We start from the raw sequence: 21,159 nt of genomic DNA on the forward strand, positions 1-21,159 counted from the left end.
ATTAGAAAATCTAACTTTTCCAAGTCCGTCTTCAACTTTCAAAAACCATTTCTTCATCATATTCTTCATAATTTCAAAATCACTTGGATAAAATTTCCAAATTCGTCTTAAAAGAGCATACATCTTTTGCATTTACACAAGCATGATTCTTTGTGCATCCTTAAACTTAGAATAAATTCTTAGATAATATTTTAGCAAAGCAAAAGGCATAAATTCGACCCTTGGTTCGATTACCCCTAGTAAAGGCGCCATGAACGATCGAACCTCGTACCGATGAGCGAGCCCCGTCTCCCAATTTTCCCGCAAATATTTTAAAACGGAGGCGAGTAATCTTTTTTTCAAAATTAAGGTCAAGTGAGACCTTCGCAAAAGAGTTTCTCTCACTCTTCTTTCTTTTATCTTTTCTCTTTTCTCTTTTCTCTTCTCTCTTCTTTTCTGTCTTTTATTTTCCCCTTTAAAAAGGGAAATAGAGGTTAGAAAGGAAAAGAGAAGAAAGAGAAGGAATACAAGAGGAAAATTTTTGGGATGATCACACGTCCATGGAGAAATATAATAATACCTGTATTACAAATCTTAACAAACAAAGTTGTGTGAGCCAGACAAGATTGAAATCCAACATCAAATATAACTTGGCTAAACCTGTCATACCAAGTCTTTAGTGCTTGTTTAAGATCATACAGGGCCATCTCTAAGCGAAGAGATTTTCCTTAAGGAATATTTATGTCAGGCAATGTTTTCATATAAACTTCTTCAACCAAGTTTCCATTAAAAAAAGTATTTTTAACATCCATTTGATATATAGGCCATCTCTTCAAAGAAGCAAGGGCTACTAAGGTCCTAACTGTGGTCATTCTAGCAACTGGAGCAAAGGTTTTTCATAATCTATTCTATATTTTTGAGAATATCTCTTGGCAAGTAATATGGCTTTGTACTTTTCAAGAGTTTCATCACTCTTGGTTTAACCTTATATACCCATCGACAACCTATAGGTTTCTTTCTTTGGGGAATGTCTTGGACAGTCCAAGTATTCACCTTTTCTAAGGTATCTAATTTTACTCTCATAGCTTCTACCCACTTAGGATGTTTCTTTGCTTTAGAATTGTTGGAAGGTTCTATATAGAAATGCATTAATGCAATGTAGGCTTGATACTTAGGTGAAAATGACTCATAGGGCACAAAATTTTCAAAGATTTTTTTATGCTCTAGAAGACCTCGTTTATATTTTTACTTGTTTTTCATCATTGGTATACTTTTCAAGAGCACATGGATGTTCAAAATTACCACGCCTGGAATATTGGATACAATCTTGATCTTTATGAGATTGTTCTTCACTTATCACATCACTTTTAACTTCTTGATCTTCATCAACATCACAATCACCAATCTTTGGAATTAAATCCAACAAAAACGAATACTCATTTATTTTCTTAGTTTTCTCAATTTCAAAAAAACTTTCTTTTTCTAAAAATGATGCATTCCTTGAAACATATAGCCTTTTAATTTTAAAGTCAAAACATCTGTAACCCCTTTTATTATTTGCATATCCTAAAAAGATACAAGGAATAATACGAGAGAGTTTGTTATTTTTGTCATTAAAAATAAAACACTTACATCTAAAAACTCTTAATATAGAGTAATATGAGACTTGTTTGAAAAGTTTTTCAATAGGAGATACATTTTTCAAGAAAAAAAATGGCATTCTGTTAATAAGATAAATTGCAGTTAATGTGGCTTCAGCCCAAAAATCTTTAGGTACTTGGTTTGTAATAAGTAAAGTTCTTGTTGTTTCTATAATATGCCTATGCTTCCTTTTAGCAAAACCATTTTCTTGAGGGGTATAAGGATAAGATTTTTGATGTGATACCGTATAGGTTTAGATTATCTTTAAATTCTTTTGATAAAAACTTGGCCCATGAATCAGTGCAAAAGATGAAAATATTATTCTTGAATTGGTTTTTGACTAAATTGTAAAATATTTGAAAATGTGAGAAAACTTTGGACTTTTGTTTAAAGAAGTAAATCCAAGTGTGTCTCGTAAAATCATCCACAAAAATTACATAATACATAAAACCACCCTTTGATATAATAGGTGCAGGTCTCCAAACATCTGAATGTATTAACTCAAGTAATCAGGAAGAAACAAAGGTTATTTCTTGAAACAGTAATCTCTTCATTTTACCAAGAATACAACTTTCATATGTAAAATTTTCAAAATTACAAAAAATTTTCATCTTTAAAAAAAAATGAATCTTGGATATACTAAGATGGCCAAGTCTCTTATGATATAAATCCAAATCCAATTTATGAACATTGCAACAAAATGTATTCTTGGGTATTTTCAAAAAATCTATGTAGTACAAGCCACCTTTCTATATAGCCTTCCCCAATCAGCTTCCCTGACTGGCAATCCTGCACTCGACAACCATGAGAGGAGAAAAAAACATTACATCCATGGTCAGATAATTGAGAAACAGATAAAAGATTTAAGTTCAATTTAGGAATATATCTAATTTTTGAAAAATAAATTTTTTTTTGTGTTTTAAAAAATGTTTTTAAATTTTTCTATTCTTTTTATCTCAAGAGATGTTTCATCAGCAGTGAAAACATTTGACCCACTTGAGTTATGACATTAGGATAATATATCATCATTTGATGTCATATAAAAAGAAACACCTGAGTCAAGAAGCCAAAGAGATTTACTGGGATCAGAAAGGTCGAAGGAAGAGACAGCGACTCCAGTGGATGAGGATGCTCTTTTGAGTAGAGATTGAAGAGCCTCCACTAATTGTGTCAATGACATGTTTCCAATAGATGGATCACTTGACTCTTGTAGAGGTCCAACAGAGGCAACCTTCTTCTCATAAGGTTTTTGCAGTTTAGGACAATATGTTTTCACATGTCTCGGTTCACGACAATAGTAGCAAATAACTTTCTTTCATACTCATTGTCTTGCTTCTCATCATTTGGCCTTCTATCGTGTGGTAGTTTGCAAGTACGAACATAGTTTTCCGATCTAGATACAGCTAGAACTGAGTCATCATCACTCTTAGAGATTCACTTTTTAAGTCTATTCTCTTCCATACTTCATACTCATTGTCTTGCTTCTCATCATTTGGCCTTCTATAGTGTGGTAGTTTGTAAGTACAAACATAGTTTTTCGATCTAGATACGGTTAGAACTGAGTCTTCTATAGTGTCTTCTATCGCATGGACTTTCCCTCGATGAAGAAGAGCAGATTTGGTGGATTCAAAATCCGATATCAACCCATTAATAAGTAAAAGTGTTCCACGTCTATTTGATTTTAGTGGAGTTCTATGTCTTACGTACAATGTCACTTTGGTTCAAGAACAACCAACTCTTCCCATAGTTCGGACAAACCATTATAGTATTCTCTAATGCTTTTGTCTCCTTGAACCATATTTTGTATCTTATCTTGCAAGTTACACACATGTGCAATATCTTTAAGAGAATACATTCTCTTAAGATAATCTCATGCATTGTTTGGATGTTCGAATTTAGCAAGACTTGAAGACTTCTTAATGTCGACGCTACTAATGAGCCAAGACATAATCTTGGCATATCTCATTCTTCATTCCTTTCACTTTTTCTCATAAGTGGTCACTGCCTTATTTTTCTCAACCTTCATAAGAGGTACCTCTTTCTCACCTTCTACTTTGGTAAGGATTAGTTTGGATTCTGGATCGATCTCATCCACTAATCCCCACAACCCTTTTTTCTATATGAGATGCTTCATAATTGAATCTCATATTACATATTTTGAATCGTTGACATTTATGGGTTTGTGGTGACATTTTTATTGTCATCCATTTTACAAGGATAAAGATAAATAAATAAAAAACACTAGAGAGAAGGAGAGAAAGTATAGAGGAGAGAACAAGAACAAGGGTGAAAACCATGAGTACTCCACCACCATGCAAACGCCATCGGTCAAGAGCACAAACACTCATTTTCCACGTAAGCACCAACAACCTATTTCTTGAAAACAATCACGATCTTACTAGTACTTGAATAAGAATTGCAATAGAGCTTTAATACTTTCAAATTTGGAGTGGCATGCTTCCCAATTTACTAAAAACAATTTCAGCTTGATCACCAAGATTTTGTAATGAAGTATGAGGAAGAATCAAGAATGCAAATGCATTCACAATGTCCAACAATGGACTTAGCACAAAGGCACAAAGAAGAAATCCACTAAGGGATAATACGAAAGGCCTTGTAACAAGGCTACACACATAAAATAAATACTCCTTTTATTAAAGAGGAGCTCCTATTTATACACTTCAAGGGACCACAAGGGGGCTCCCAATAGAGTCATTGGGAGCCCCCAACGGTCACATTTGTGACCGTCTGTTGGGGGCCCCAACGACTCTATGGTTGTGACCGTTGGGGGGGCCAACGACTCTATGGTAAGGCCCCCTACGTGGCTTTAAATAAAGAAAATAAAAAGTAAAAAGAAAAGAAATACAAAAAAAAAAATAAATACCCCTATCGGGTATTATGTAAAATGACCATAATACCCCTATCAAGTATTATGGTGTATTTGAAGAAATACACACACACGCACACACACACACACACACACACACACACACACACACACACACACATATATATATATATTTTAACGCCCCCCTCAAACTTTATGGGAGGATGACCGAAAGTTTGTCAAGGAGAAACAAGAAGCGAAGAGCAAGTGCTTTAGTAAAAAAGTCTGTGGGCTGATGTGACGTATGACAGTGTAACTGTCCCACGAAGATACTCATCACGAACATAGTGACAGTCCATTTCTATATGTTTGGTCCACTCATGGAAGGTGTGATTGCTGACACTTTTGTTGTCACAACACAGCTTCGAGGCACCGGAAATTTCAACTCCCATATCTTGAAGAAGACTTCGAAGCCACACAAGTTCCATTGTAGTGGTTGTCATAGCCCGGTACTCAGCCTCAATAGATGATAAGGAGATTTTCTGTTGTTTCTTGCATCTCCAAGCAATTAGAGAATCTCCTAAAAAGACACAAAACCCAGTAGTTGAGATTTTATCATTTGGGTTTCCTCTCCAATCAGTATCAGTATAGGCAAGCAAATTTAATAAAGAGAGTGAGGATAGAAAAAACCCTTTAGTTAGAGTGTTTTTGATGTAGCGAATAATCTGAAGCACGGCACTCATATGCAAAGTTGTAGGAGCATGCTGGAATTGGCCGGCAGAGTGAACGGCGTGAGCGATGTCTGGCCTGGTGATGGTCAGATAGGTGAGAGATCCAATGAGTTGTTTGTAGGGTGTAGGATCATCCAGTAGAACTCCATCCTCCAACCGTAGTTTAGCGTTGATAACCTCTGGAGTCTTCACCTTTTTGTCATCTAAAATTCCAGATTTGGAACATATATCTTCAGTAAGCTTCATCTGTGATAATATATACCCTCGAGGAAAGTATGCAACTTCAATGCCAAGAAAATATCTGAGAAAACCTAAATCAGACATATCAAAGTTATCTTTTAACATATTTTTAACATCAATAATATCACTTTCACCATTGCCTGTAATGATCATATCATCAACATAAAGCAAAAGAATAACAATACTATTACCTGCACTTTTAACAAAGAGAACAGTGTCAGTATAACAAGAACGAAATCCCAACTTGATCATGATAGCACTAAATCTATCATACCAAGCCTTAGGGGCTTGTTTAAGACCATATAAAGCTTTTAATAATTTAAGGGTTTGACCTTGTTCAAGAGTAATTCCCGGCAGAGGATCCATATATACTTCTTCATTTACTTGACCATTAAGAAAGACATTTTTAACATCTAATTGAAATATAGGCTATTTCTTAGATGATGCTACAATAATTAGGGTTCAGACACTAGTCATTCAAGCAACAAGAGCAAAAGTCTCCTTATAGTCAATGTTGTATTCTTGTGAGTATCCCTTAGCCACTAATCTATATCGTTCTAAGGAACCATCACTTTTTGTCTTAATTTTGTAAACCCAACGACATCCAATAGCTTTTTTATTTGGAGGAAGTTGAACTAATTCCCAAGTTTTAGCCTTTTTAAGGCATCTAGTTTTACCCTCATTGCTTCAATCCAATGCGATATATTTTTTGCTTGATTATAATGAGAAGGCTTATAGTATGAATGTAAGGCAATTAGGAAAGTTCTATAATTTGGTGAGAGATATTCATATGAAACAAACCTATTAGGTGGAATTGATTCTCTAGAGGAGCGCCTAAGGGAGGTTTCTTCTAGAGGTTCATTAAGCCGCAAGAATTTTTCTAAAGCACTAATAGGTTTCTCTTGCTCACGCTGGGTGTAAACATGTAGATTGTCACCATTAGTTGGTGATGTTTCAATATTACGTGTCTTCTAATATTTTTGAATGACTTAAAGTTTCATCATTTGTATCTTCTAAAAGATCATTTAAAAACATATATTCAATTTCATTTTGTTTGTCTAATATTTCAAGTTTGTTCTCATCTTCTAGAAATGTCACATCTTTTGAGACATATGACTTATTATTTTTATAATCAAAACATCTATAGCCCTTTTGATTTTCACCATATCCCAAGAATACACATTCAATTGCCTTTGGTGATAATTTATCTCTTTTATGTAAAAGAACAAAGCATTTACATCCAAAAATACGAAGATGATTGAAATCGGGTGTAATTTAAAAAAAATCATAAGGAGAGATATTATTTAATTTTGAGGACGACATTCGATTGATTAAGTAAGTGAAGGTTAACACAACTTTGGCCCAAAAAAATTTAAGAATATTTTTAAAAATAAGTAATGATCTAGTGGTTTCTAAGATATGCATATGTTTTCTTTCTGCTAGACCGTTTTGTTGTAGAGTTCTTGGACATGATCTTTGATGACAAATGCCATGTTGTTTTAAATATGTTTGAAATTCATTTGATAGGTATTCTCCTCCAGAGTCGGATCTAAGAATGGATATGTGACTTTGAAATTGATTTTGATTTTTCGCACAAAATTCTTTAAAAAAGGTAAAGACTTCTGATTTAAGATTAAGAAAATAAATCCATACATATCTAGTATAATCATCAACAAAGGTCACATAACATGAATAACCACCTTTAAATAGAACCGAAAATGGTTCCCACACATTGGAATGCACCAATTCAAAAGATCTAATTGAAATAAAGGTTCTTGTAGGAAATGGAATAGACTTTATTTTTCCAAAAATGCAATCTTTGCAATTGATATCTTTTTCTTTACAAAACTTGTTTTCAAAAGAAAAAAGATACATTTTAGAATAACTTGGATGTCCAAGTCTTTTATGCCAAGTTTCAATACTTTTATCTTGGACATAAGTACAAAAAGAGTTTGTAGAGAGTGTCAAGTGATTCATGTAGTAAAGATCTCCCTTATATGGCCTTGCCCAATCCGCTTCCAGGACTGGAAATCCTACACAAAGCACCCTTGAGATGAGAAAGATATTTCACATCCATGGTCGGCAATTTGGGAAACGGAAAAAAGGTTGAGATTTAGTTTAAGAACTATTCTTACTTTTGGAACAAAAAAGTTTTGAAAATTTTTAGGATCTAGAGTTTCAATTCCATTTATTTTGAGAAAAGTTTCAAATGCCATAGAGACACAAGATATTTTTGAATTGGTGCATACATTGGTTAAAGCATTTTCATGGGGAGTCATGTGAAAAGAAGCTCCGGGATCTAAAATCCAAGAATACGTACCGGGAGGTGATGAAGAGGCAATGGCGGCACCGGAGGTGGAGGAAGTAGCCTTTAAGATTTGTTGGAGAGCCATGGATACTTGACCAAGAGTGTCCTTGAGATCCCCGTTTTGCCTTCATCTTCTTTAGTGGAGGATTCCTCAATGGAAGCCACCTTAGGCTTGAAAGTCCCATTTAATTTTGGGCATGCGGGTTTGATATGTCCCGGTTGATAACAATAATGACATATATGTGAAATTATCTTCAACAAGATACTATGATCAATACCTTAATATTCTTGATAACAAATATGTGCACATATGCACAATAAGAACACTTGTGCACAAAAGCACAAATCAATCTCACAAATGCACTAAAAGAATAAAAAACTTTATTGAATGCTTGGGCTTTGACCCAAAGCCATAGAAAATACATGAGAGAATGCCCATATTTATAGGGCTTAGTGGGCCTTGGAAGGGGCTCCACACATAGTCGTTGGATCCCCTCCAACGGTCACAAATGTGACCGTTGGAAGGGTCCAACGACTAGTGTGTTGGCCCCTCCCAAGGTAAGTACACCATTAAATGCAAAAAGAAAAGAGAATTTAAGAAAAGAAAATACAAAAAGAATTACAAGCATATTCACGAAAAAGAATATGCATAAAAAGACTAAACCACCCCTACGGCTAACAATAGAAAAATATATATATTTTATATATATAATGAGTAGATACATATATATATATATAGTATATGTATATGTATTACCTTATATATATAAAATATATATATTAGATAACATGGTTGATTATACATAATTTAACAATATAATCATCTTCCTTCCACCATTCCCTTGTTTTCCAAAATGAGGTGGCTTGTATGTTTTAACATGATTGTCGGGTTTAGATACGGCAAGAACTTCATCCATGCTTTTACTCATGCCATGTCAAGTCTCTTCTTAAGTAATTTCGGCAATGACATCCTCTAATGGAGGAAGAGTGGATCTATGAAGGAGTGAGGATCTTACTTGTTCAAATTCGGAACAAAGCCCAAAAAAAAATTGAAACAATCTATCTTATTCCATTTGTTTTTGTTTAAGCTCAACATCCTCCGTAGCCACCCATTTAGGCTCTAAAAGAGTCAATTCATCCCACAAAGGGTTTAGAGTACTATAGTAATCTTGGATGCTCATATCCCCTTGTTTTGTAGTTCTAACTTTCTCTTGCAAGAAATAGACTCTTGCAAGATCTTTTTGGGTATACATACCCTTCATAAAAAACCAAACTTCATTGGCTCGGCGAAATTTTGCAATATTGGCACATACCTTAAGTTCAACATTATTCATAAACCATGCTAGGATTTTTGCATGGTTGCTCTTCTAATCTTCCACTTGACGTTGATAGTCTTCTATTGCTTTGAGGCGAGCATCTCCCTCAAGAGCTTTTTCTTGACCTCCTTTCATCTTTGTGAGCTTAAGTTGAGGTTCTGGAACGATCCCCATTACATAACCCCAAAGCTTCTTTCCTTTGAGATTATTTTTCATTGTGGATGCCCACATCATGTAATTTTTTTCATTGAGCTTGACTGTTGGGGGCCCCAACGACTCTATGGTGGGGCCCCCTATGTGGCTTCAAATAAAGAAAATAAAAAGAAAAGAAATACAAAAAAGAAAAGAAGAAAATAAATACCCCTATCGGGTATTATGTGAAATGACCATAATAACCCTATCGAGTATTATGGTGTATTTGAAGATATATATATATATATATATATTGATACATATATTTTAACAGCTTTGATATCATGTAAGGAAATGAGTTCCTTCAAAGATGTTCACTCAATCATCAATAGTGGACACTCAAGAGAGTTCCACCAAAATACAAAAATGAACACTCAAAGAACCACAAATGGGTTCTCTCACAAACACCCACTAAAGGAAAATAAAAACAAGAGATAAAAAATAATGATTTTATTTATCTCAACATACATTTCTAGTGGGGTTTTGCCCCATATTTATACACAAGTGAAGGAGGCCATAGAGAGTCGTTGGGACCCCAACGGTTCCTTATGTTGACTAGTTCAAATGCAACCAAAAAACAAGAAAACCTAAAGCGACTATTCCTAGTTACATTACATATGTACATTTACATTTTTAACAGCTGGGTCCTACTTGGATGATATCTAGTTATATTTTAACCTTGGCCATCATTGTGTTTGCTAAATGGCTTCAGCCAGTTTTCTTTCAGAGAATCTTAAGTGACTATGGAGATCATTTTTGTTTAATTCTCAAAAACCATAGTAATACAGATATAATAGCAAAAGGAAATTCACCATTATAAAATCATAGCACCGAATTAGTCATCTCTTTGCAGTCAAGGGTCACATAAAGATAAACTGAAATTACCTTAAATTTTGTTGCAACACTTTGTCTTTGGGAATCTGATCCGGCAGACCTAAGTTGAGAGCTTGATGTGTTTTCAGATTGACAAAGCATATTTGATGAAAATATCCGAGGAAGCTTGCACACACAAGATGCAAGAAGTTGAATCAAATCAAAGTGAACTAAATCCCTGTTTTTCTCAAGAAATCCGCATGTGTTGTACAGGACCTGATGAAAGCAAATACTTATACAACAATGCAAAAATCCAATTGGAATAAATGATGATCTTAAGACAAAGGCATTTGTACCAACCTCCCCTGCATAATGGCAGATGCTGAAAGCCTCACCCCTTTCTCCTCTGAAACAAGGATTAGAACTCAGATGCTGCTTAAGCTTGTTGGCAAATGTTAAATCCGTACCATTTGGAAAAGTGGACTCCTCGTCCAACAGAGATAACAATCCCAAAGGCCACTGCAAATGCAATACATAAATCATCAATGACTGAACTGAATTTTTTCACGTAAGCAGCATTCAAGTACATGAAGTACAGCATCAGTCAAGATTTCTAAGGCCTGCTAAGAGGGTGGCTTGTGTCATGTAGAAAACCCTCTGCAGACAATGCCTTCACATGACAAGAATCCTATAAGACCCCATTGAACTTTTGTCATCTGAAATAGAGAGAGTGGTTGGCATGATGGTGGCAGCCATTCTCCTCAAAATGAACAGCTCTCATTTTTTCAGAACACTTGCACCTCCAATATGGGCCCTGCAGAAAGTGGTGCTTCCACACAAAGCACAACACTTTGCCAGATGATGCTGGCATTTCCTAAGGAAAAATAAGATAAATGATAGAAACATTACATTCAAAATAATCATGTAAAGAGATATATCATGCAAAAGCTTCACAGAGTACACAGCAGACAATAAGTGGTCACTATCACAGTTCGCAAAAATGGCAATGAGAACATTGCAAAAGTGATGGCTTACTTCCACACTCAATTATACTGTATAAAGATAATATATTTCCTAATACCGTGAAAACATTTCAACAATCCAAACATGAAAAACACGGAACTAAAAGTTAAAAACTTTTCGTTAGATGTTCTAAAGGGAAGCTCACTTCAATCTTTAGTCATCAACTCCCCATAGACAAAACCATGATAGCCAAGAGCTTAAGGATACCAAATGCAGAGAAAAAACAATTAGTTCAACTCAAGTAATAATAAGAGCAAAGAAAGGAATAAGAATAAAGAGAAAAATAAGGTGTGTTACATGCAAGTACTTGTCCATGTTTATACGTGACAGAAATGATATATATGCACGACAATTATAGTTTTTATTTGAGTGTCCTACAGACATCAAACTCATCAATTTAACCTAAAAAAAAATTTATTAACCATCTCTGTAGACACCTTCTCAAAGAGGTTTAAGCAATCTTGGTTGTCTTCAAAGTCAACCTTTGTCCAGTCAATTCCATCTTGAATATATTCCTGAAAGAAGATAAAACAATAATTAGGAGAGGTCAGCATGCCAAAACATTTGCAAGCAGATTTGAAGAAGATAAGATGATTTTCCTGATAGTGGAAAAGCAAAAGAGAATATCACCAAGCACTATTCCGTGAAGTTACACATAATGCCTATTTTTTCACCCTATATAAATCTTATATTCTTCTTCGTCTCTTCTAAGTTTCTAACTCTTCAACATGTGTGCTTAACAATCAATAAAATGTAATTTCTAGAGTAAAAGTGCATAAGCCATTCCAAGAAATATAAGTTGACACTTCAATACCCATTTCTGCCAACTCTTCATCGTAAGTATGCCACATGACACCTAATAAAACTTAATTTCCAAAATTTCTAACAGACCTTGGTAAATGATGAGATTTATCTGAAAAATAAAAGCACACCAGCCATTCCAAGAAAACCAAATTTTATGCTTCAGTTGATTGGTAAAATGGCCTAATGGGTATCCATGTGGATGTGGGTGTGGGTGTGTGAGAGAGAGAGAAGCAGCATCATAACATGAAAATTTCCTCATCTGTATCAGTTTTCTGCTTGGAATGGCAGTAAAACTCACCCATTATCTTTTGGTTAAGAAGTCATTGCTCCAACAGTTAAACCATTACTTCAAAACTAACCTAGATAAGTTGTTTTTGGACTGATTAGACATATCTTTTCTAATGTCCAAGGTTTGATTTTGGCAATCCTGCCATTGCTAATCCCTTTTATTTTATTCCATTAACCAATGGACTTTATTATCCAACAGGATCAAGCATGGCTGAATATTTCAATGTCAGCCATCTAAGAAAATGGTAAAGATCGTACACTAGTCAATACAAAAGAGTCGTTGGACTCTTAGAGCCGTTGGGAGCCCAACGACTCTCTCCTCTCATCCTCCTTTTTGTATATAAATATGGGGCATTGGCCCCTCTTATTGTAAGTTTTTTGTGTGGATTACAATCAATAAAAACACTATTTTTTCTCTCGTTCTTGAAACCCATTTAGTGGGTATTTGTATATGAACCTTTCTTGTGGTTCTTTTGAGTGTTCATTTCGGTACTTTTTAGTGGAACTCTTGGAGTGTCCATTGTTGGTGATCTAGTGAACATCCTTGAAGGAGCTCGTATTCTTATATATATATATATATATATATATATATATATATATATATATATATATATATATATATATATATATATATGAACAATTTAACGGTGTTTACATCCAAAACATGAGAAAATAAGATCTAAAGTTATAAACTCACCTAACAATAAAGGTAATCATACAGGCAATTAGCTTCAATAATTACCTCTTGCTCCAATTTAAATAAATGCCGATTGAAGTGCTGCTGCAACCTCTCATTTGCATAATTTATGCAGAACTGTTCTAAACTGTTTTTCTACAAAGACATTGCTAATGAATCAATTCCAGCTTTAAGTGTAGCAAAAATATCCAACTCAATGCATTTAGGCTGACTTACATGAAAAGATTCAAAACCATAAATATCAAGGATACTGATAGATCTACCAGTCCGTCGCTTGCCTACTTCTAGTGAGACATTGATCTGTTCTACTAGCCAGTCAAACAAACAGGCATAGATTGACTTTGCCAATGCATCTCTTGTATCAATGGCCTTGTCAAAAGAAAATAATGTCAGATTACATCATCTCAGGAGAAGGGTGTGAAAGAAAGATAACTAAAGATAAGACTGCAAGTCCTCACCTGTGGCAATGTTAATTTTTGAACAATATTGTCATTTCTGACACACATTTTACGAGTTGATAAGGACGAAAAGAGATCTAAAATATTGCATCCTATCAACTTAGCAACATTATGCACACCTGTTCAAAGGAAATCATGACAAGTTAAGAAGCAAAATCTTCCATTCCAAAAATCATGAAAAAGAAATTATCAGATATTTACAACAAAAACAAAAATGATGAAGAAAGCAACCCTATCAGTCAAACACAGTTCTTGATTAACATCAATTTTTACAACAGTGACTGTGGATGAACCTCTCATTTCATGTTATTAGATCCTAGTGTTTCCATCCAGTTCATTTAGGTATATGCTCTAGGTAGCTCCCAATGTTTCAAAAGTTCTCTCATCACTTCTAGCCTTCTAGCTCTGGGTATATATCTCATGCAGCTCTTTCATTTTGTGTTAACAGATCCTACCATCTCACAAGCCAATGTTCTGAGCAGGATTTTAAAAGGCTAGAGCTGAGACTCTAGTGGTTTATGCCTTTAGTCCTCATGGTTAAGAGGCTTTTTCTCAGTAAATGTTATGATGAAACCAGTTACTCTCAAAGCTTTATTCTTTGGTTATCCAAGTTAAAAAAAAAAGTAGCAGAAGACGTTAAGGGTACAACACTTGGGCACAACTTCCATGTAGTCAACTGTGGTCAACTATATTGGGCTCCATTTCTGTCCGAAACTGAACTCTGTTAACCTAACCAAATCCAGTTTTATCTATGTTATACACATAAATACATACACAAAATACATGCATACATGTGTGTGTGTGTATGCATTCTTTGCACCTGTATCCGCACTTGCACCTATGTTGTAATACTGTTATCATCGCAAAATTTTTAACTTTTGCAAATCAAACTGACCTTTGAAAAAAAGTTTTTTGAAAATAACTCGCCTCCGTTTTTAAAATGCGGGAAAATTCCGTAGAATGGGACTCGCCTGTCGGTACGAGGTTCAACCGTTCCTGCCACCTTTAACAGGGGTAATTGAACCAAGGATCAATCTTATGCTTTACTCTATTCAACTTGTCTAAATCGTATTCTAATTTCTAAATGCACATAGAATCAGGCATGTGCTATGAATTTTCAGAAAAATGCACATTTGAAAACATGATGTTTGCTTTGAATGATTGAAATATAAAATGTAAATCTTGGAAAATCGTGAATTGGGATTTCAAATATACTTCTGAAAGAAATAAAAATCGATTTTGAGGAATCCTTGACATTTGGTGAAAATCGATTCTGAGAGACTTGGTTTCTCTGAATTCAAACTTGGAAATTGAAATTCTAACTTAGAAAATTTGAATTTGGAACTTGGAAAATACTTGAAATATCCTTTGAAATTCAATGTCTTTGGGAAAATCGATTTTGCTATAAGACTTAGGAGATTTTGAGAAAATGAACTTCTTTGAATTGAAATTTGAATTGGAATTGGCAAATGCATGAAATGAATGAATATGGATTTGAGGAATTGAGAAATACTTTTTGTATTTTTGAGAAATGCAGTGCATTTTGAAGTTAGCCTAAGAGTGTAGGCTGAATGTGGCTAATGTGAAGATCATAAATCTAAGTATCATTCATATTCTGACTATGGCCATAAATACGAATTCCACCAAGTTTATAAACTTCATAAAAGCTAGTGTATGTGTCATTCGTGTAGACCATAGTGAATTTGTAAAAATATGCATGAATCATCATCCATCACACATTAAAATTATAAACTATATGCAATGCAACCTAAGCTAAGCAGGAAATATAAATTCTTATTCCAAAGTTTAATTACAAGTTACATTACTATTGAAATTTAAATACATGAAAAATAAAGTCTTCAGTGTACCTGCAAAACTAGAAAACTTGGTTAATGAAAATATGTTGGCTTTTCTAGATTTATCCAACAATATCAGGAAATTGTTGGATTTTGCTAGATATAAGCCTTTTTGCCATGATTCCCTTAAATCAAAATGATAAAATATGAAGAAATAATAAAGGTAAAATATGAAATTTCGAAATTGGGGTCCAAATGACCAAAATACCCCTAATAACAAGACTATGGCCTTGAAATTAGGGTTTTCGGAAAGATATTTTGATAAAATGCAAGTTTTGAAATTTGAATGTAATAAACTAAGCTAAATATGATATGACATGCTTAAATATGTAAAAATTAGGGTTAGGAATTTCGAAATTTAGGTCAAATGACCAAATTACCCCCGATAGCAAGACTATGGCCTTGAAATCAGGGTTTTTTAAAAAGAGATTTTGGTAAAAACTTAGGTTTTATGCACTAAATGAAATCAAATGAGCACAAAATTAAACCTAAAGCATCCTAACATGATTATGAACATGATTAAACCCTAAAAATATATGCTTATGCACGAAAATCCAATAATATCACAAAAACTGTGATTTTAGCAGTGTTTTTGGATCTTTCAGGAACTCGGTTTTGCAATTTGTTTAATTCAGCCATCAAATGGATTCCAAAATCCATAAAAATTGGTACCTGCACTTGTTATAACTCTAATGTCGAATTGGAATTATACAAATAAATTTTTGACATTAAATTAATCTGAAAATTGCATTAAACCCTAAAATATGCTATTTTTGACCTAATTCACCAACCAGTTTCAATCCCAGACCTGAATCGGGGGTCAAATCTCCATGGAAATTTATGAAATTTTACAGAGACTAACTAGAAAGAAAAACAAAGATTTCCCAATTTACAAATCGGAAAAATCATCTCCGGTTAGGGAGAAACCCTTCCGGCAATCTGGGCTAAAATATATCACTTTTAACAGGGATTAAAACAGCTATTCCAGATTGAAAATACAGACATAAATAGCAATTCTAAACAAAAATCTCTGAAATTTTAGTGGTGAACAGTAGACAGAAAAATAGCAATACTCACTTTTTACAGATCATGAATCGGATCTGTGGTTTGGGATTTATGACTAACACAAGTCTGATTAGGGTTTTGGTAAACCCTAACGAGTTTTAAATTTAAAAACAGATTCTCTAAAAGGGGAAAAATACTAAACAGAGATCAAAAAATCCGAAAATTTCACAGCAGACAGATCTATTCAATGTGAATCCATAGCACTTTACAGATCTAAAATCGGATATAAGATGAGAGAAATATCATAACAGCAAGTTACCTTCTTGATTTTAACCATGATTTTAAAGCTTTAAAAACCCGATTTGATGTCTGATTTTTTTGACAGGGTTCCCGAGATCCAAAACCTCTGATTTTTCTACAGTAACTCAATAACTCATGCATGCATCACATATAAAAAAATCAGAAATAAAAAATGAGTGCTTCAACCCGAAATAACATTATCTTTACTGTTCTAAACCTAGAACACACAGAAATTTAAGAAACTTGAAAAACCATGCATTAACTAATGTAAATAAATAAAATAAACCATAAAACAGTAAATAAAAATTATTTTTATGCTGTAGAACGTAAAACAAACATGAATAAACCATGAAAATAAATTAAAAACAGGGAATCAATGGCTGGAATTTGATATCACCTTTAAAACATAGATTTAACCCATAACAAGGGTAAATCATATATTTTATTGGTTAATAATGTAAAGAATCATATTAAAATCAATTCTAATGGATTAAAATCCCTGTAAATCATCCAAAACAGGGTTAGATCACCTTCTTGGATCGTTCTTGCTGATTCTTGATGGTTCTTGAGGTTGAATCCATGGTTTTATCCATGAAGGTGATGGTGCCAATGGCTAAATCATGCTTAAAACAATGAAAAACATTAAATAAAAACTAAAAATTAAAGAAAAACATTACCTTGAGGTTGCTGCAATGGAGGAAGGGCTGGAGAGGAGAGAGAAGCTCCAAGAATCCAATAGGAGAGAGATTGGGAAAATCGACCCCCCTTATGCCTCTATTTATAATAAAAAAATTAGGTTTAAAAATTGACAATTTTGAAAATTTTGGACTCTAAAGGGGGGGCGATTTTGGGCTGGAGTTACCTAACTACCCCTAGTCTAAATTATCCTAAATAGTTCCTAATTAACCCCTAGATAAACCTAAGAATCCCCCAAATGTGGTGCCACTTGGCATTCTCTCACATTGTTTTTTTTTTAAACACTTTTAAAAACCTTTAAAAACACTAGTTTTAAAAACTAACTTTCAAAAATGAGTTTTTCAAAATGGTTTTGACTCTTCTAAACCTCTAACACTAACCAAGACATCAACTAACCCTAGTCTAGCCCTGACTTACTCGAATATGGCGCCACCCCGAGTGGGCCCTACTTGAGTTTTTCAAAAAGCGATTTTAAAACTTGAAATTGAAGGAGTTTTCAAAAGATTTTCAAAAGTAAACTTTGAAATTAAAATTTTTGAAATGGCATATGGTCCTAACTGAGTTAGAATTCCTCTGGATATGGTGCCAACTGAGTGGGCCCACATCGAATTTTGAACATTTTTGAAATAAACACTGAAAATGGCTTTGAAAAGGGGTTAAAATCAGTATTTGAAATTCAAGATCTTAAAAAAATAGGGTCTCAAGCGAACTGGAACTCCGGGTTAGAGTCCTGAACTCTTAGGACTCTGAGATTTTAGATTTTAAAAGCCAAATGAAAGAATTTTCAAAAGATTTTATCAAGAAATGATGAAATAAGTCAGAAAACACAGTCAGGGTTAGACTCCCAACTCGACCGAACTCTAAAATAGAGTCCTGAACTAACTGGACTCTGTGAAATGACCTAAATTTCGAAAACAAACGAAAAAGATTGAGAATGGAAGTAAAACAGACTTAAAAACCAGACTTCTGACCGGATTAGGACTCTGAGACAGAGTCCTGATCGGACTGAAACTTTCAAAAATTTGAGAAATTTGATGAATAGAGGCATTCAGAAGCGACACCATCTAAATGGGTCTCATCTGTGAATTGAAATCGATTAAAGTTTGAATTTGAAAGGAATCCAGATTGTTTTCTGAGAAAATATTTCGAAATATAAAGTCCTGGGGTTGGAAAATGACAAAGTATTGAATAAAAACCCAGGTTTTGAAATTGATTTTGAAATAAAGCTTTAAAATTCAAATCTGGATTGAATGTTTTGAAATAGGAGTGCTGGATCTCGAAGATGAGATGTAATGACATGCAATGCTATGCAGAATACGTGCAATGACATGCAATGATCTGTGATGACTTATGAAATGGACAAACACTGGATGAAGGTAAAAATTTGGGGTGTTTACAAATACCCATAAATTTTATCAGATAAATAAACTTAAAATTTACGTCCTTGGGTTGTTACAAGGATATTGTATTGTTTAATTGTTTATTTGTACTTGAATATCGGATATCCTATTTAGATCTTCAATGTCGGATTCATAAATATCTTGTTCAAATCTTCGATAATCCGTTACGAGCATTAGATATCGGATCACAAACCTTAATTTGAATATTTAATAATCAATTTTCAGTCAAGGGGATCAGATTTTTGGTTATGGATCCGCAAAATCCTGGACATCGGAGATTTAAATTGGTTTGGGTCCAATTAGAATTTCTGATTGGATCTGAGATTCGCTGCTTGGAGTCCATAATAGTTGGCTTGGACTCGTAAATATTAAATTTAAAGTCATGGTACGATGAAAACTTTGGATCCTTGGATCCAGATTTATTTAAGGGGTGTATGAAGCACAATGGATCCCAGATCCATAGTAAGTTAGTAGAGATTTATAATAATGTAATTGGATCCACAAAACTTTTAATGTGTTATATTAAAAAAAATATTGAATAAGTTAAATATTTAGATGTGGGTCTGGATCCTCGGATGGATCCAGATACGCCCAGAACATGGACCCAGCTATGGCGGGTCACGGGTTTGGGTTCAGTCGAACCAAACTCGCAACCATGGTGCATTGAAAAGGTAAACATGAAAAAAAAAACTTAAGGTTAAAAGAGAGGATTATGCAAACCCTAAAAAGGGTTTGCTTTTGAGTTAAATGAGAAAGGGACTGCGTGTTTTCACACAGCCGTTGGAAAAAATGGGGTAACCAATCCCTTCTCTCTCTCTCTCTCTCCCCCACAATCTCCTCCACGATTCTCTCCCTAACCGACCCTCATGCTCCCCTTAAGACCCCCATTCCATTTCCTCTCATTCCTCCTCTCTCACTCATTACCTTCCTCCTCTCTCTGTCGCACGACTTGAGGAAGAGCGAATGACGGCAGGGGAACTAGGGGTGGCAATCGGGTCGGGTTGGCGGGTTGGCGTGTCAGCATACCTCAACCCGAACCCGACCCGTTTATTAAACGGGTCGGCTGTGGCAAACACGAACCCGAACCGTTTAATAAACGGGTAACCCGACACGACCCGCCAACCCATTTAATAAATGGGTTGGGTCGGGTAAACGGGTTTTCAGGTTCGCGGGTCAGGTTGGCGGGTCGGGTTGGCGGGTTGACAGATCGGGTTGGCAGGTTGGCGGGTCGGGTTGGCGGGTTGACGGGTCGGGCAGACGGGTTGGCGGGTTGGCAGGTCGGGTTGGCGGGTTGACCCACCCGCCTAACCCGTTTATTAAACGGGTCAGCCGGGTTGGCGGGTTGGCATACCCCCAACCCGAACCCGACCTGTTTAATAAACGGGTTACGCCGGTCGACCCGTTTATTAAACGGGTTGGCTTAAGCACAACCCGAACCCGCCTAAGAGGCGGGTTGGCGGGTCATGTCAGAAATTGCCACCCCTAAGGGGAACTATGCAATAGGGGGAAAAGTTGTGAATAAGGTAGGTTTTACTGTTGTTTTTCTTTAGGGTGTACTGTGGGTCAAGCGTGGTGTGTGGACTTGCCGTGAGCCCCAAATCAAGAAAAAAAAAGGGTTTATTGTTAGTACAGAAGTGTTGTTTCATTCTTTTACTGTTCATGTAAGATTCATAATCAACGTCTATTGTTGTTTGTGTCTGGAAAGGGGTTGCACAAACCCCTCAATATCATGATGCCATGTTAACTTAAATACAACAAAGAAAAATCTGCAATTACTTCTTTGTAGTTCTCATTAGAAAAAAAAATGTAAAGATTACTGGTAGTAGTTGCCAGTGCACGTCTTTTGCAGTGGGATGTTGCAGGTGCAAAACTCATTATATGTTGAATAATAGGTTGAGACTCCTATAGTGTGGTTTTCATTGTTGATAGAATCTGTCAGCAATACTTGAAATACTATCAAATAGGGAGGGAGGGCCAATCTTGAAAACAATTTGTAACATGTTAAATATTCAGATGAGGATTTGGCCTTGATTTATACGTGGAAACCCCTATTCGGTGGGTTTTTGTTTCTGATAAGAAATGATACATTATGCCTTTGTTCAGTCGGTTATGTTGGTACTTTGATTTAAGCAATGCGTGCGAGAGTAGGGTGTCATGAAATGTTCATTTTAGCTACAGTGTTGGGATTGTGTTATTCTGATCTTCAAATTTCCTTTTTGTGAAGCTTTGGAAAATCTTGTTTTGATCAACCCTGTCAATGGACATCAAAGTTTCAAACACTGAAATGTTACCTAATGTTGTTCCCGGTTAAAAAAAAAAATCAAAACAAAACAAATATTTGTAGTATGCATGTATGGCTTTGAAAATATTCAGTATTAGGTCAAGGGAGGAATTTCGATTAGCAGCATGGTTGACTCATAGATTCAATAACATGTTTGATCTGGCTATTTTAGGCATAAACATGTTTTCAATGAAGGAAAAATCAGAGAATCCCTAATCAGATTAGACATGTGATTGTTGTTAATCACCAAATCGACTAAGATCTCTATCTTTTGTGTGTGTACTATAATACAGGATATTTAACC

General features: G+C 34.9%; 1 protein-coding gene across 1 annotated transcript in view; it reads right to left on the reverse strand.

Moving 5' to 3' along the window:
- Positions 1-21,159, reverse strand: part of LOC149842343 (myosin-1-like) — a 107,427-nt gene that overhangs the window by 50,428 nt on the left and 35,840 nt on the right. The window contains exons 12-17 of the mRNA XM_089999077.1: positions 13,318-13,436; positions 13,076-13,228; positions 12,905-12,994; positions 11,508-11,585; positions 10,408-10,566; positions 10,120-10,323 (exon numbers count right to left, since the gene is read on the reverse strand). Of these exons, the coding sequence (XP_089855203.1) occupies positions 10,120-10,323; positions 10,408-10,566; positions 11,508-11,585; positions 12,905-12,994; positions 13,076-13,228; positions 13,318-13,436 (803 nt within the window). The remainder of the gene's footprint in view (positions 1-10,119; positions 10,324-10,407; positions 10,567-11,507; positions 11,586-12,904; positions 12,995-13,075; positions 13,229-13,317; positions 13,437-21,159) is intronic.

The sequence above is a fragment of the Nuphar pumila genome, chromosome 3 (assembly GCF_984573655.1).
Source record: "Nuphar pumila chromosome 3, dmNupPumi1.hap1.1, whole genome shotgun sequence".
NCBI classification, from domain to species: domain Eukaryota; kingdom Viridiplantae; phylum Streptophyta; class Magnoliopsida; order Nymphaeales; family Nymphaeaceae; genus Nuphar; species Nuphar pumila.